Source organism: Lutjanus erythropterus, chromosome 2, assembly GCF_056507025.1.
Source record: "Lutjanus erythropterus isolate fLutEry1 chromosome 2, fLutEry1.hap2, whole genome shotgun sequence".
NCBI lineage: Eukaryota > Metazoa > Chordata > Actinopteri > Lutjaniformes > Lutjanidae > Lutjanus > Lutjanus erythropterus.
The window spans coordinates 20,606,193-20,623,901 of record NC_139318.1 but is presented as its reverse complement, the minus strand read 5'-3'; the positions used below and the strand labels follow the sequence as shown (position 1 = coordinate 20,623,901).

General features: G+C 37.5%; 2 protein-coding genes across 3 annotated transcripts in view; one reads left to right on the top strand and one right to left on the bottom strand.

Moving 5' to 3' along the window:
* Nucleotides 1–2,128: 2,128 nt before the first annotated feature.
* Nucleotides 2,129–5,330, top strand: il10 (interleukin 10). Its single transcript, XM_084744517.1, has 5 exons — nucleotides 2,129–2,530; nucleotides 2,703–2,762; nucleotides 2,929–3,093; nucleotides 4,602–4,664; nucleotides 4,773–5,330. The coding sequence occupies exons 1-5, from the start codon at nucleotides 2,198–2,200 to the stop codon at nucleotides 4,875–4,877; spliced, it is 726 nt and encodes a 241-aa protein (XP_084600643.1). The 5' UTR covers nucleotides 2,129–2,197; the 3' UTR covers nucleotides 4,878–5,330.
* A 7,489-nt stretch (nucleotides 5,331–12,819) lies between these two features.
* The window catches only part of mapkapk2a (MAPK activated protein kinase 2a), a 39,008-nt gene continuing 34,118 nt past the window's right edge, over nucleotides 12,820–17,709 (bottom strand). The window contains exons 8-10 of one of the 2 annotated variants that reach the window (XM_084731367.1): nucleotides 16,365–16,450; nucleotides 16,159–16,236; nucleotides 12,820–15,217 (exon numbers count right to left, since the gene is read on the bottom strand). In XM_084731367.1, the coding sequence (XP_084587493.1) occupies nucleotides 15,068–15,217; nucleotides 16,159–16,236; nucleotides 16,365–16,450 (314 nt within the window). In that variant the 3' untranslated portion in view covers nucleotides 12,820–15,067. Of the gene's footprint in view, nucleotides 15,218–16,158; nucleotides 16,240–16,364; nucleotides 16,451–17,709 lie in introns of both variants that reach the window. The other variant, XM_084731358.1, reaches the window with a different exon arrangement.

Here is a 17,709-nt window from a genome sequence, read left to right as displayed (position 1 = left end):
CAAGCTTCATCCGGTACATGAACTCTGACTTGACCTTAGACAAATCTTGCAGTCTATTTACACATTGTGCACAGATAACCACTGGGAATCATTTCCTCTAAAACAGCTTTCAAAATACCAGTGTTGCCCAACATAAATGGGCTGAGACATAGAAGTAAACCAGCCCAACAGAAAGAAATTGGTTTGAGATATGTGGACAAAACAGAAAAAGTACTGAAGGGAAAACACCCCTTATACTGCTACAACTCAAGCATAATGATTAAAGAATCACTTCTCTGTGGTTTCTATATGTATGTATATGCAAACCTTGTCAAAGAGAAAGAATACCATGACTCTGATCGCTTATTTACAGCAAAAAGCAAAAGACGAGTAAGATGTCACCTATCTTCACTCTTATTACGCATATCTGACATACAGAAGGAACCCACAGCGTCATCAGACTCAACCACAGCTAAATTTAATTTCCATCTGAGTGGCACTATTTCCTTTGTTATTGTGAAGGCATGGAATAATATAATAGATTCACTGCAATTTTAGATACTCATTTCTGCACCTAAACAGCTATTTTAAGTTCCACTTCTGTGCTAGTTTAGTAAATACAGGCAATCCCAGATAGCAAAATTTGGATTTCAAACTGTTCTGGAAAAGCTGTTTTTTGTTCTGGGACAGTGTTCTTTAACAGTCCTGCACAGCATTCCTGAAAACAGCTGACTTAAAACTAACATTATTGTGACATTCTCAGTTCCAGGAGGGTTACTTGAACATTTCCCCTTAATGTTCCCCAGATTTAAGTTTTTAACTCAATTTAAGTTTTCCTTACATAAAACTAATATTATATTAACGTTTCCAGAGCGTTTTGGGAATGTTACATCTAACAAGAACAGTTGCACAACCTTCCTAAAATGCTGTGGGAGGATTATTTTAAAGGCTTCCGGACAATGTCAGGAGAACATCAGAAAAATGACTGTCCAAAAGCATTACTTCATGTGGATATCTGGAAACCTTTGATTTGATTCTGGGAATGTTCTTAAACATTCCTGTATAATGTTCCCATGATGTTAAAACAGCAGTTCTTTTTTTCTGACATAAAGCTACCATTACTGTTACATCCCCAGAACGTTCTGTAAAAGTTAGTTGAACATTTCTCCTTAATGTTCCTAAATGTTATGATAGCAAAATTTTAGACTTAAAAACCAACATTATTGTAACATTCCCAGAATGTTCTGGAAAGGTTAATTGAATCTTCCAGGCTTAAACCTTTCCCCTTAATGTTGCCTACATGTTAAAATGGCTAGTTTGCCTTATGTAAAACTAATATTATGGTAACATTTCTAAAAATGTGGGAATATTTCACTGAACAAGAACATCTGCGCACCACTCTTAGAATGGTATGAAAGGGTCACCTTCCAGTAGAGAACCTCAGGGGAACATGAGAAAAATGACCCAAAAAAAAAAACGTTTATGTGGTGGTTAAAACCTCTTGGGACTGTTATGTTGAATAAAAACATTTGTGCAACATTGAAACATTGTGGGAGGGTTATCAAACAGAAACCTGGAGGGAACTTTGGAATGAATGGAACATAATGGGAATAATAATAATAACAATAATAATAATAATAATAATAATAAGAAGAAGAAGAAGAAGAAGAAGAAGAGGAAGAAGAATAAATTTTATTTATATAGCTCTTTTTAAAACATGATTTGCAAAGTCCTTCACAAGCATAAACACAAAAATGTAGTGTATGTGTGTATAATATGTGCAGTCATACTAATAATACTGAAACTACCATGTCCTTACCAACAGTGATGAGAATAATGAGAAGAAATAAAATGCTAATAATAATGATGACGACGACGATGATGATATTATTATTATTATTATTATTATTAATAATATTAGTATTAATAATATTATTACAGTAATATTATAATAATTATTATTAATTAGTTTATTTTGAGATTTAGGCTATCTATAAAAATACAAATGATGACCACACAGAAAATTATGTCATATCAAAATTCCATGAATGAATGCTCTGTCAGATTTTTCCTCGAGAGGTCTATCAGTTTTGTCTCATGGGAGGTGCCCTGTACACTGAAAAAAAAAATTCCGTATGTTTAACCCTTCCAGTCAAGACTCCTCCTCTCCTCTGTCCCAATTTGGGTATAAATTAAGGTAAGACATTAGCTTAAATACATGCATTTTTCTCCTCTGAACTATCTTCAACGAGGTCCTACCAACAAGATTTCTCTAGTCAGGAGTCAGAGATCCTGTGCGTCCATTAAGCCAGCAACATCCTCTTCATCTTCTTCATCTCCTCTGCCTCCAATAAGAAGACTTCAGCAGCTTGTCTCCAGCAGCATCATGACTCCTCGGTCTCTCCTCCTGTGCGTCCTGGTCGCCTCGTCTGTCTTTTGCAGTGTGTGGTGCAATCCCATGTGCAACAACGACTGCTGTCGCTTCGTGGAGGGCTTCCCTAGCAGGCTCCAGAGGCTCAGAGAGGACTACTCACGGATCCGAGACTACTATGTGAGTAAAAAGCTCAGCAGCCACTTTGGTGCAGCATCACTTGGGACAGATCATCGTGCAGCTCTGTCCTGCCGGTCTCCAGGTGATGCTGCATTTCTGTCTCACCCCTGTCGGTCTGTGTGTGTTGACACCGCCTCACAGCACGCTGAGCACAAGCTTTTTCTGTTTACAGGAAGCAAACGACGACGTGGACGCAGCGCTTCTAGACCAGACCATCGAAAATTCTATTAAAGTAAGTTTCACTGTTACCTCTGCTCGAAAGTGCATTCATCGTGGCTAAAAAAGCGCTGCCTCTCTAATTTAAAATGGAAAAAAAAAAAAAAAAAAAACACAGACCACACACCAATAAAGAGTTAAAGGCATAATGTAACCAGGCGGATGCTCTCCTCCTCCTTCAGACGCCGTTTGGCTGCCATGCGATCAACAGCATCCTAGGCTTTTATCTGGGCACCGTTCTGCCCACAGCACTGGCCGAAGTGACGGAGGACATCAGGGACCTCAAGCCTCACATGGAGTCCATCCAGCAGATCTTCGACCAGCTGAAAACGGATGTCACCAAATGTGTGAGTATCTGAAACACGTGTTACTCCCACACGAGAACAAACATGTAAATAAGCAGCAGAAGGCTCCAGGAAGAGCTATAGAGCATTCAGTGCACAGTGTGCAGCATTATTTGTTACAGTAGCGCTGGTGACAAGATGATTTTGTTTTCCTTGTGCAAAACATGTTGAGTGGGTTGCACCAGCAAAAATGAATTGAATCTAACCTTAGTACTAATCAGAGTTTAGCAAAACTAAGTTTAAAATGGATAAATCCAAATTTAAGCAGAGCTCTGTTGCACAATTCAAAACTAATCTTGGTCATGTAAATCTAAATTTAAATTATGTAAACATCAATTATATTGATTCTTTAACATTGCAGTTCATTGTTTGCCAGTCTGATAAAAAAAAAAAAAAGAAAAATACTGTCATATTGTTTTGCGATCAAGCTATAAAGTTGTTTTTTGGGAATTATTTTGTGATCTATCTGAAAAAAGCAGGTACTTTAAAAACCAAACCACCACAAGTGAGTCAGGTTAATGCAGGATCACAGTTTAAAGTGGAGTTTTAAAGTTTTGAATGAAACAGAATACATTTAAATCTAGGTTTAGAGTAATGTGGACTGTTAGAGCACAGTCCCAACTAGCAAAGTCTGGTTCCCAAAATGCCCCTGCATAATGTTCCATGAATGTTAAAACTGCTGATGTAAAGTCATGTTATAATTCTTGGGAGGTTAGCTGACTGTTGAGGAAAGGTTACTTGATCACTCCCCTTTAATGTTCCCTGGATGTTAAAACAAAATGTTTTTCTACTGTAAAGCTAATGTAAAGGTTACAGTCCTAAAAATTCTGTACACTGTAGGATGATTACCCAAAAGTCTGCCAACAGTGAGCCTCAGGGGAACATCATGAGAGAATCGCCAAATAGAAACCTGAAACAAATATTCTGGGAATGTTATGAGAATGTGATGTGTTAGCTGGGTTGTTGCTCTTAAACACTTAGAAGTTTGTGTACCACCCCAGTACTCCCTTTCAGGAGTACATGTGATTTGTTGACGCAGTTGGAACTCTAGCTCATGTCACTAAACAAACTATGGAAACTGTCCTCTGGTTTGGACTACATCCAAAAACTGTTAAATATTCCCCACACAGGGAAATAGCTAACCACGGCAGACAGGGAAGAGTTCCCTGATGTCTCATAGGACAGATCATAATATTGCATTAGTAAGTTCCTTAACTGCAACAGTGCACATAACTGCATCATCCAGTTCTTGAGAAGCGGAAGAATAGGACGGACATGCTGCTGCTGACAAAGTGCCTTTGCTCTGAGTCTGCCTCTGATTTGCTTCATCACTTTTTTGATGGATTGGCAGACCTAAATCCTAACTTAAGCTTTATAACCAACAACCATAATGACTTAATTCAATATGGTCAGAGAGGGCATCGTCTGGGTAGATGAATGTATTGCATGATAATCTCATAAAATTTAGTAACATTTGTAGTAACTCTGTCTTCCTATGTTTCCTCTTACAGAGAAATTATTTCTCCTGCAAGAAACAGTTTGACATTACAACGCTAAACTCTACTTATACTCAGGTGAGTGTCCAGATTTCATCTTCAGTTGTGAAAATATGTTAAACAAAATATGCATGCTTGTATTTTGACAGATCATCTGACTAAACTGAGCCATGTGTTTGTCTACAGATGCAGAGTAAAGGTCTATATAAGGCCATGGGTGAGATGAATGTGCTGTTTAACTACATTGAAACCTATCTGGCTTCTAAACGACACCATGTGGCCTCTGCTTGAAGACCTCCTGATCCTAATCAAAATGTGACCGTCATCTCAGGAAAAAGAAAAATGTCACTGAACCTTGCACTCTGTTGTATTTAATCCGTTACTTTCAGTGTTACCAGTGTTGCCAGATGTTGATCTTACATTGTGAACTTTCTGAACTGATGTCTTTGTTGAGACTTCTGTTTACATTTTTGTCCTGAGGACAAGATTTTAGACCATATTGTGTCCTACTCATGTGAACTTATAACTCAAAGTGGCTGTGATATTTATTTTTTATCATTAATAATATGTATTTATTATAAATGAGAGACTTATATTGTTACAGATGAATAAATGACTAAGTGATAACTGATGACTCTTGATTTTATTTCTTAAGATAACACAGCAGGTATCATGTGCCATTACTGAGTGAGCATTGCATACATCACATCCTGCTGAAGTTATCTGCAGTCTATATGTGGGGAACCGCCAGAGTGTAAACTCAACAGGCTGATGCACTAACCTCAAACGTGACCCATATACGGCACTTACCAGCAGAGGCCCCGCTGTATCTTAACTTTCCGTAACTGTAACTAGCCAGCCTCACCCTCATGGCATATGCACACTTGCACAACCTCTCACACACGTGCAAGCAGAAGCAATCACACTTGCAGACACACAGAGCTGTGCGGCATTAAAAAATGTTGAAACAGTTTTTTTTTTGTGTGCTGGTTTGTCACTTATTCACAGACAGAGTCAAAGGGGATGACTGTGTGTATTTTTCAGGGTTTATTTCGACAGCTGTACCACAATAGGCTGCTGGAAGATAAGTGGAGATCTTTTAATAAAGTACTACCAGTGAAAGTATTGCACTCAAAGACTGACTTAAGTAAAAAAGAATGTAAATTTTATCTGCCAAATTTACTTCAAATATCAAAAGTGAAAGTACTTATTCAGCAATAATATGGTCCCTGTCAGTGTTGTACAAAGTATATATTTTAGATGAGTATTACTGCTGCATGTTTAAGGGTTTCTAATTTTAATACTGTTGGGTAGTTTAATTTGCAGAAGCGCATCATAAGATCATCATATGTTTGTGGCGTTGCTGTCCTGTGATGATCACACGTCTCTAAACAATCAACTTTTAGTGTTTTTCAGTTTCAGCTTTGTGACAACGCCTTCTCCAGCTAATCCAAGAGGAATTTTGAAAAAAATCTTTAGCTTAAAGGAATTATGCATGATTTTTGCATAGATTCACCAGAGCGACACATCAGAAGTCTATGACCTGACCCTCTGCCTATACATTATTATTTTCCCATTATTTTGCTGCGCCTGGGATGCTTTACCAACACAAAACACTGATATTTGACGTCCTGGTAGATGTGACTAAAACAGTAACTTTCTTTCAGGTGTGTCTACAAGCAGAAACTGAAAAATCCTACTTATTCTACCTCTAGGAGGTGGGATATTTTCATAATCCGTAAAGGAACACTTAATCCTTCAGTTCATCAGAAAAAAATCACATTCAAAATCATCAGATTTGAACACACGTGCAGAGAGGACGAATAACTAAAACTGCAAGACAAATGTAGCTGACTAAAAACTGTATCTGTCTCTGAGATGTGAAGTATAAAGCTTATAAAATAGAACTTTTCAGGAGTACTCACTAAAACTGAGTGTGTACTAAAGCACAGTACTTGAGTAAACATCTGTGTAAATGTAAAATCCAATACCGTATCTTCGCAACAAGACAATTTTAACAGAAAAGGCACCAAAACATGCTCTGCAACATGCCAAAACATTTCAATGTACGTATGTGCATCTCTTATCTCTCACAGCGAAGTGTCTGTACGGTTCCTGACTTCACTCGGATTCCTGACTTGACTCAGGCCTCTGCACTGAAACTACTCTGATGACATTTTATCAGTCATTCGCTGAGTCGCCGTGGGATGATCTGAATAGTATCATTACAGCAATGACAGTGCCTTATGCAAAATTATCATTCATAACATTTGTCTGATGGAGTGTCTGTTGTATTTTGACCAATGCTAACAATAGTTTTCCTTAAGAATAAATAATGTTTTATCAGTGCCGTGTTTACTCTAAAATGTCTTCAAACAGTCTTCATTAAATGTTGATTCAGTTTCCTTCAGGCCATTGTTTACATTTTCAATTGTCTGTCTGTTAACAGGTTGGTTAAGATCACATCTGGCTGTCATGTAATGACTGGGTGTTTCTGTCAGAGAGCAAGGGTTTCATTGTGAGATGAGATGAAAATGACACCATCGTTTTAATCAGCATTATCGATGACTAATACATTATTCAGAATCTGCACTTACTCGCTACTTATGGGCTCCTCCGCACTGCAGTGCTTCTTCCAAGCGTGTAGCAGAACCTACAGTAGCTACGAAACTTGCAAAAACGTGAAAAGTCTTGTCTTGCCAACTACAATTACAGCAAGCATGGGAATAAATGACAAATGGATCTGTGTCAATTTCTCCTTTTCCCTCTGATGCTACTACTAATAATATTAATAACTTTATTTATATAGTGCCTTTAAAAACAGAGTTTACAACGTATTTTGAGCAAGACACCCAGGAGGCCATGTGACAGCACAAAGCCAAAACAATGGGGCTAAATACAAGCAAGACAAAAATATAGTACACACTGAGGAATTTATTGCTTCAATCGATTACTTTTCCCATCAACAATGATTGGACATCCACATAAAACTGGCAAACTTTCCCTTTAACGTTCCCTTTATTTTGAGCCGCCTCCCCTCAGTCATTTTCATGCTGCCCCTTAGTGTCATGTGTGCATTTAAATTTGTGAAAAGTGTGAACATGAAAAAAAGTTTGCACCGTTTTGATTTGCATTGAAGGTGCAGAGACCTTTCGAATCATTAAGACTGAAGAATTTTGCTGCATATGATACCAGTCAATCAAGTACAAGATAAGATAAGTTCCAAAGTAGAGCTGCTATAGATATCCAAATATGATGACGCTGGTTTGGTTTCTATTATGAGTCAATTAGTGGTTCATATACACTGCCTGGCCAAAAAAAAAAAAAAGTCACAACCTGGATTTAACTAAGCAAATAGGTAAGAGCCTTCGGTTGGATAATTTCTGCAGAGATTATGCAAAGTGCAAATACTCAAACTTCAATGAATGGTGCTCTTTCCTATTCAATAACTCACCATTGTAGAAATGTTTGATCATTTTTTATCAAAATCTATTAAATCAATGGTTCACTTCTGCTTTCATTATCTTAGCAACATTTCAAGAACCAGACCATTTCTGTCTAATTCATTTATTGTTTAAAATCCCAAATGTCCCTTAGCATCGATTTTTCAGCACCTCTTCAAATGGTGCATGTTTTGTACATTATTAGGTTTACTCATGTAGACCCCATGAAAAATCGTTAGTAGCTAATGAGGATCCAAATAAATTAATACATAAAATAACGTGTCAATTAGACTACTAGAAATCCCTGTCCTGTCTCCAGCTCATCCAAAACTCTGCTGCCAGGATTTTGACTCAGAAGAAGAAATATGGTCATGTTTCACTGATCCTGACTTCCTTGCACTGGCAGCCTGTTGATTTTAGAACTGATTTCATATTATTGATTACCTACAATACCCTAAGAGGCTTAGCTCCAAGGTATTTAGCATATCTTCTTGTGCCAAATGTCCCTTCCTGCTCCCTAAGATCGTTCAATGTGTCTTTCCTGGTTGATGCTGGGGCTCAGATTTATACACAAAGGTGATCTAACATTTGCAGTTTGGGCCTCTAGATCTTCTAGAGGTTTTTGTACGGTGTCTTCAATCCATTGACAATGCTACAGCAAATGGAAAAAACTTCTGAATACATTTCTTTACTTTTATTAATGCAATATTACATATAATAATTTAATTGAAAGAAATCTGCATCTTGCCTCCAATTTGCTGCTACTTTGAAAATCATGATTCTAGACTTTAGAATGACCTGCCTGAGGAGACGCTTCGAACCGTTTCATCTTTTAAATCACTTTAAAAAGACCTTTTCAGTGATTTTACATTTTATGACATATTAGTTTTTGTTTATTGTCGTGTTTCATGATTCGTTTAGTTTTTGTGGCTTTTAGTCTTTTTATTCTGAATGTTTTCTTATTGTAAAAAAAAAAAGTGACTGTTTTGAAAGGTGCTATATAAAAAGTTAATATAATCTGTTAATATTTCACGTTTCATATTCTGTCGCCTTGATGTTCTTATTTTAAATATCTTGTGTGTTCTTGTGTCATGTGCTCTGCACTTCATAGTATCATCTTCTGTGTTCGTTTGTGCTCTGCTGCTATACATGTGGTATCATTGTAACTGTTTTAATGTATTTCGTGTATTTTATGTGTTTTTGTAGCTGTCATCACTGTTTTATTGTATTTAATGTGTTTTGTCACTGTCATCACACCTGCCCAGGGACTACAGTTGAAAATTAGTCATAATGGCTGAACTGGCACATTTACGAAACAGTTAATTAATGTGGACTGTCACTGTAACCTTAAACTTTGTAAATAAATAAATTCTAACTACTGTTTGGCATCAATTTAAGTTGGACATCATAGTGTGTATATTGACAAGTTTTATCTGAATATCAAATTACCTCAAAACAGTGGCAGGAAATGAAGGCAACTCTGTATAACTTACTTGAAGCCTAGATGTCATTCGCTCCATCAGAGGTAGTCAGTGTCAAACACTTTCACTGTACACATGAGTATACATGTACCTACACTGGACTTTTTCCCCACAACTACTGTTCTTAGAAAATAATATAGAAAGTGTTCTTACAGAAGAAGCACATTTTTCAAAATAATCAGCAGAGGCATAGAGGAAACAAACAAAAAAAATCAAAGCAACCACAGTAACCACATGCACCACGTGCTGTACTTGACAGTAAGAACAATGTCATTTCCAGCACATGTGAAAGATCTGCAAATGTTGCCATACATATAAAACTGACAGCAAGAGGGTTTCCATTCGATCACAGCTGAAAGCCTTGCCAGGGTTCACTCTGAGTTGTCTGCGTCTTGCTGAGGCAGCGTGGCATCTCACTATTGCTACCCTGTCTGGGGCAGGTGAGCCAGTTCCATCATGTCTGAGAGGATGTGTGTTTGAGTGTGAGAATCAGGATGGCATGCCACTTAAAAGAACTCTGAGCTGTGTCACCACCTCAGCTGAGAAATCTCCATCCTTCACATTTCCCCTCACCTTTCAAAGGGGTGAACACAGTGATGACATGAAGGCATGTTTTCGCTGACATGTTTCAGTTTCCAACCGAGAGAAATGAATTCATAACTTGTTGTTATATTTGTGATGAAATTCAACATCTTCTACTGTGATGACAAAATTCTTCTGTGATGCTAAAGTGTTGAAAAATGACAGTGACTACGTAAAGAAACTATGAGACCACATTCTGTTTCCTACCTCTCAGACAAAAATATACTCAAGGGTTCAGGGGCCCCTCTCCTTCTGTGAATAGCACATTGGTTGGGTGTCTGAGGTTTGTTCTAGGCAGGGTAAGGGGACAGCCTGGGCTACTACGAGGAGGAACTCCCCTTAAGCCCCATTTAGCCCCTTTCTCACTTACCTGACAGACGAGAGAGATGACTGGAGGTTTCGTCACACTCAAAGCTGGAAGCTGCGGGCTCCTCGCACCTGAAAGAAATAACTTTGTGCATGAGCGGGAAACTGGTCTAAACACCCCAGTGTTGGCAAATGTCTGTGTTGACTCAATGCCACCACACTGTTTTGCTACGCAAATGCGTATATTCCAGGAGTCACTCATGCTAGCAAGTAAGCTCGTCACGAGTTGAGTCTGTGCACTCCGTGTCAAAAGCCACAAATCCCAAGTCGGCCCAATGACCTGAGTCATAGATGGAGATGTGGTTGAGAAGAAAAATTCTCCAAATGTGAAGGCAGAGGTCAAATATGGAGAAAAAATTTAAAATTTAAGTTCCTCCTTTAGGATTTAATTAACTATATATAAAATAAAACATGAAAATCTAATGAAATCAACTAATCTGTTCCTATTAACTTAACAACAAATAACAAGTATACACTTAAACTTAATTTCTAGTATTTATTTTCAAAACTTATAAACATGAGTTTTTCTCACTTAGTCTTCTGACTTGAAAGGATGAGTTCAATGAATGTACCATAAACTCATTAAAATAAGTTTGTAAAAAAAAAAAAAGATCAGCATATAGGAGACTTCCCAGCATGCATTGTTTGAGGGTTAACACTGTCCTGAGATCTTTCTTGTTTCTTGTTTTCACAATAGCGAAAACACTGTGGATTATAATAAAGGTTAGTATCAAATTCAGTTTAAACCCCCTACATTTAAAAATGTAATGAACACATTGGAAGCAGTTTCACTTATTGTCATTGGGCCAATGCTGGGGAAAAAAAACTAGCTCCGACAGGAGCAGCTCCAGCTGGAAGTTTTTTTGCGTGAAATGAAGAACTGACTCGTCAAACTGAGAAAATGTAAAGGGAAATTCACATAATGTTTTAATGTTCATCAGTGTGACTAAAGACTTGTTGGGTCGACTTGGATTATTAAGCTTATTGAACATGTTTTCTTGGTTACAACTGAATTATTAAATTCATTTAACTTTGTTTTGAATAATTACAAAATTCCAATAACCTGTCAAATTCATTCAAGTTAAACATTTTAAGGCTGCCCAGACACTAAGATTTTTTGTAGTATAAATAACCAGACCAACAAGTTGGCTATCATAAGTATGCCTCTACCTTCAAATTTTAATAGAAAGTATTCTTTTTCCTGGCAACATGAATCCAAAAACTGCCAGAGATCTTTGATATACAGATCATTTAAAAATCAATTAGTTTCTTTATTTGGATATAGAAGCAAAGTTTCAACTGAAGAGATATTAACTTTTAAATATCAGTTCGACTAATTCTACATTTACTTACTGTCATTACACACAGGGAATTCAAACTGTAAGTCCTGTATTACCTTGGATTTAACTATTCAAAAAATATATGAGTCAATGAGACAGCTCTGCCAAATGCAGCTCATCCATCAGATTTTTTACGTGCTACACAGTACCATGTGTTATCCAGGGCCTGTAATAGAGGGTATGCACTGACGTCACTTTCCCACCAGAACACGGCCCCTCTGTCAGACTGAGTGTCAAAACATCCTGCAACATGGCTGCCTTCAGTAGGGGGAAACTACAAAATCAGGAGTAAAAGACTTGAGCACTTGTACTCAACAATGAACATTACTGTTTACCAAAGACACGGTAGTTCATAGACCGTGACATTTGGACAGCAATCAGGTTTCCTGACATTTATATGTACATCATGATGATGCTGAGGAAATACACTAAGCAAAGAAGGTACATAATACATACATACATAAACGTGGACACTTGGTTGTAATGTTACTTCAAGGCAACATCAAGGTTCTATGTGGACACATCTGTACTGATATTCTTTTTATCATTACGTTATTGAAGAGACATGTTTACATGCAGCAGCGTTCATGTCTGGAGTAAAGATGTGCCATGTGCTGCATTGATATAAAAAAAGACTCAGTTACTCTGAATATAAATGAAAAATGCTAAATATTTGGTTGATGAATAACATCAGTCGATACAGTATAAACCTGATTTCACCCAAAAATCATAAGCTTTTGGCAGTCCGTAAAAAGATCTCTCCAATTTCTAGTGTTGAATCTATTTGTATAGTCGATCACACAACAGCTCTTTTCCATTTTAGATGTGTTTTTTGTGTGTTCAGGGCTCTCTTCTTTGCCACTGAGTGGCTGTAACCACAGTGATGTGTGCATACTGTGATGTCAGGGGCATATATTTTATTCTTTCCTTTTGAAATAGAATTTAGTGAAGAACGTTGTGTGCCTTTTGTCTGTTTTATCAAACGTGTCAAAGTTTTCAGAAAATGAGATAAGAGAGGAGGTTTTTCTTCGTTTTACGTGTTTTTTAATCCAAAGCTGAAGCAGACAAAAGTATGGCAGGTGGAGCTGGACAGACTCAATGACAGGAATAAAACAACATACATCTGTGTTTCCACTACAAAAAAGTGTTGAGAGGGATGAAAAGAAAAAAAGAAAAAAAAAAACAGGAACTTTGTCACAAACATTCAATGAACATTTTTACAGTGAGGACATTTGTAGGTGCTATGTGACGGGTAATGTGGATGTGACTTTACAAAGTGAAGTGGACCAAAATGACAAAATTAACAATCATTTCTCATGACCCCACATGAGCTGGGAAATATCCTGTTGCATTAACAGAACGTTAAAGAGAAACCAACCATCACACCCAGACTGAATGTGATGACAGCTTGCTGGTGGTATGTCAGATTCTGCTCCAGGACCAGGAGCAGCTCATAAGTACTTTCTGCTTCCTATCAGTCCTCCAGGAAGCATGGAGGAGAAGTGTTGGAGAACACTGGCATTATGGCAGATATTAGTACCACTGAGCCTCCTGACAATGAAGGAAGGAAGTTTGCACCACATCAATAATACAATTTTTTCCTCTGGCTTGTAGTGGTATTTATCCAGATTGATTATCTAGATTGTTTTAGTTGCCAAGTTTTGAAAATAAAGGGCTTACCGACGTCTGCCTTCTCTCCAATATAATGGAACTAGACATGACATGACAACTAGATATAAATGCCAAAAAAAAGGGGAAAGAATAAGAAAACATTTGAAAAACTCAACAGCAATAACCCAGTAGAATCTGCTGGAACTATTTTCTTTCCACTAGAAATAAAGTAGTTCCTACATGAAACTGTTCACATCAAGGTCTGTAGGTTATCTTGAGTAAGTAGGATATTATTTCTGGAAAGAGACCCTGGTGTTTTCCAATTTTATTTTATTTTGGTGTTGTGAGCACCATGGTGTCTCATACTAAAACAATGTAGATGATAAATAGCATTACCGGCCAGGGAAAAAATATATTTGATTTGATTTTGGGGAGAACTCTTCCTTTAAGCTGGTGCAACCAACAGTAACACTAAGTGATCTCTTCAGAGAGACCGCCGGAACTCGACCGGTCTGTCTGAACCATGCATTCCCTTGAGGGTGCTACTGCTTCCATAAAAACATGCTCAAACCTTCCCTCTTGTTGCTCGACATCTCTCTGAACACATCTGCAAACACAAATCAACACAAAGGTCCTAGCGGTACTTCAAGATGACAAACACATCTGCATAGCATTAACCTGAAATATAATCTGGCAATGTTATAAATTCTGAAGCATAACATTGGTAAAAGCCTGAACCGAATGGTAGGTAGGAGTTAAAAGTCATCTGCTGCTTTAGCAACACTCAGTAAGGCCTATGCTAATATATGTTCATAAAATCCATGAAAAAATACAGTATCCGTTGGCTCCAAACTCTCCAATGAGCTACATGCAGGAGAAAGGTGGAGCCATTTTTCTGTTCTTTATACATGGCACCCTTGTCTGCCCTAAAACTACGTGTCTGAACAACAAGCGTAGGATTAAGGTAGGAAGAGAGGGGCCAAGAGTGAGGTGCTCTGTCAGAATGGCACATGGCCCTTGTGTGAGTGCATAGGCCTCTGTTCAACATTCACAAAGACAAACTGAACCTGACACACACTCCTAGTTCAAGTCCCAGAAATGAGCGACTATTTCCGGCCAATTCCAACAGTCAGGGACAGAGTCCTTACATTCCACTTGTCAGTTCAAAATACATCTGCTTACCTTGCTTGTACGTAAAAAGAAACCCTCCCTTGCTTTTATTTTTGGGATTTAGCCATTTCATTTAACATTCACAGGTTTGGGGCTAGAGCTAGAACAGGGCTTTGAGGGGTAAAAATAACTACGGCTAATGCTAAGGCTTCATGTCCTATCCCAACATTCAAGCCCCTCTGAGTACACAACCTGATATTTGGGAAGGAGAGGAGGGAGACTTCACCCCTTTTCCTCGCCTCTCCTTTTCTTTAATTCATAATCTCTTCAGTGGTGTAAAAACACAGATAAACACTCCCTCTGCCAGAGCAGAGTGGTGCATTTGTTAAAATGGTAGAGTAATAAAAACAAAACACTCCTACAAAACATTAGAATTTGCCATGAAAAATAAAACACTGAGAAAATCCATGCAATGCGACTCACATGTCGACAAATTATTGCTTCCTTTTTACAACCTGTGTCTGTATGTGCATGCATACGTGCATCTTTCAGTGAGCAGCGGACTGTGGGTCTGCCATGGTGCTACTGGCTTTCTTTCTCCGTTTCGTTAGCAGTGGATTGGTCGAATCCGCAATGGTCTTGATCTTTATTTGCTCATAGTCAACCCTCATGGTTGCCAAGGCACTGGTCATTTCCTCCTGAAAAATGACAATAAGAAGTTCATTAGGCTGCTTGCTGCACCTAGTTTTGCAACTCTGCTACCAATTAGAACCAACATGTTACCTGCAATTATCTTCAGGTCAGGTCAAATGTGGACCCCTGAATATAACTCTCAGAACTTAACCCATGGTTGAGCACACAGGCTACAAAAGCTGCTCACTTGTGTTCTTGAAAAAGTATCTGTCAGTTTTTGGAGTACCTGTGCTCCTGGAGCTGTTGACGTGTTTCCTCAGTGGTGACGTGTCTAGCTACGGCTACCAGAAGCTAACATTTTTTGGCATGTTTTACAAGCAGCAAAGCCACTTAAAAAGTTATCCTCACAGTGTCTGATCACACCAGATTTCTCCCAAACTTGGCCTTCGATGATGTATTGTTAGTATTCTACACTATTTTTGCCTTTGCATCATCCATTTTGATGTAAGAGCTAGACTACATTACTGTTGGCTGAGTGACGTCCCATTATTTGGCCAGATGTGGGGTCAAAGACTGTTGTTCACTTTCACAATTTAAAAAATAGTGCTAGCAGCTGATAAAGCTTGATATTGTTAGCTGATTTAATGTTAAAAACATACTTTCAATTCTGATTTCTACAGGAAAAAAATATTGCTCTTAACCACTGCCTTTTTACACCTTGCAAATTTTTTTTGCGGTCACCTGGCCCAGTGCAGGACTCTGAAGCAATATCTCTGATATTTTGGGGGGGAAAATGTTGATGAAGTAACAAAATTAAGTAAATAATCAGCATGGAGTATACAGTGCAACTTATGAAGCTAAGAATAAGTATTTTTCTTGATATCATTGGCTGGCTTCTTTATCATTTCATTGTCAAAAAGTGAGAGTATGATTAAGTGGCAGGTGGAAACTCCTAACAAACATATGCAGATAAATTCACTGATCCAAAGAGAACCAGACATCTAACCTTGACATCCTGCCATGCGTCCTTCTCTTCCTGTAACACCCGGCTGGTGTGAAGTGGGGTCTGGGGAACCTCCATCGACTGCTTTAGGAAGACACACAAACACATTCAAATCTTACTTCACTGGTGGGATTGTTAGCTAAAGGAACCAAGTTAAAAAGATGGTGAGAATGTGAGCCGGAAAATGCGTGATTAGAGTTTGAGCTTACATTGATCCATGGATGATTCATGAACTCTGTGATGGTCATCCTTTGCGTTGGCTCAGTCTTGAGGAGGGTCCTAATCAGTTGTTTAGCTGCAAACATAATTATTATTTACATTATTGAAGAGGAAAAAAGCTTTGCTACTACAGCTACTATTTAGAAATCTTAAGTTACATCTGAAGAGTCAAGTACATGGAACACTGCAATTTAAAAGTAAAGACCAAAAAACACTGGTTTGCCCCGCATGAAGGTGCAAACTAGATTACTGTTCTATGCTTTTATGTTAGATTTGGATTAAGGCTGAGCAATTAAAAAATTTTTTATTAAAATAGTAACACTGTCAATAGCAATTTTTAAATTGCAGGAGGCACAATATTTGTTTATGGTGAAATTTGGATGAAAATATTATTTTAAGTTAATTATTGTTGAGTGGCAGAAATAACCTGGGCTACAAATGATTGATTGATTGAATGATTGATAATGATTTTCAATAAAAATGAAAATAATAATGTAAATGATAATGAATTATTAATTCCTCCTCACAAGTATGAATGTAACAATATATCAAATATTGCAATTTGCAAAAAAAAAAGGGTTAAGTCTCAATACCATACCAGACTTTGACGCTATGTATTGTGATATTTCTTTATGGTTTTTGTTTTGTAATTATACATTCATATTCCAAACTTCCATTGCTATGTTAACTTTTATAAATGCTTAGTCCATGGCTGTCTGTTTTTATTTAAATTTATTTTATTAAAGATGGAGAGCAGAAGCACTCTAAGTTAAAAGCAAAAATTGATTTTAGGTTATTATTTAGCAAAGGAAACTTTCTAAAAACTTTTTAAAAAATACTGTGGAAAAAATAACAAAATATATAATGCACATTTTAATAGTGATACTATCATGCATTAATTTTTTTCTATTGTGATATCCAAATTCTTTTTTAGCCCCGTACAGGATTGACTTGTCATATTGTGTATCTATACATGAGGTAAACAATATACACCAGTGAAGACATAGTACCCTTTTTCTGGTTTTAAAGCGTGGGAGATGTGAGGGCTCAGACTAAAGCAAAATGTTCTGGTGGAGGAAACTAGATAGTTAATCATTTTATCAACTGATATACTGCAATGTAGAGTTGTGTGGTTGATGATATAATCTAAAACTGAGCTGTGAAATCCTTTTGCGATATGGCACATCAACAGTAAGGACGGTGCTGTTTTTTTTTGAGAAGTGTGTTACAGTAAGTACAGCCCATCCTGTTCTTTTGTTGTTCCACACATGTACACATAAACCACTTTGTTAGAAGGAAAAGTGGTGTGGTATTGGTGAAATAATCAGCAGCTTT

Excerpts from the sequence above, each read along its gene's own strand:
- il10 (XM_084744517.1), top strand. The coding sequence starts at position 2,198 with ATGCATTTTTCTCCTCTGAACTATCTTCAACGAGGTCCTACCAACAAG. Across the intron at positions 2,531-2,702 it reads CACGGATCCGAGACTACTAT|GAAGCAAACGACGACGTGGA; the intron begins GTGAGTAAAAAG and ends TTCTGTTTACAG. Across the intron at positions 2,763-2,928 it reads CCATCGAAAATTCTATTAAA|ACGCCGTTTGGCTGCCATGC; the intron begins GTAAGTTTCACT and ends CTCCTCCTTCAG.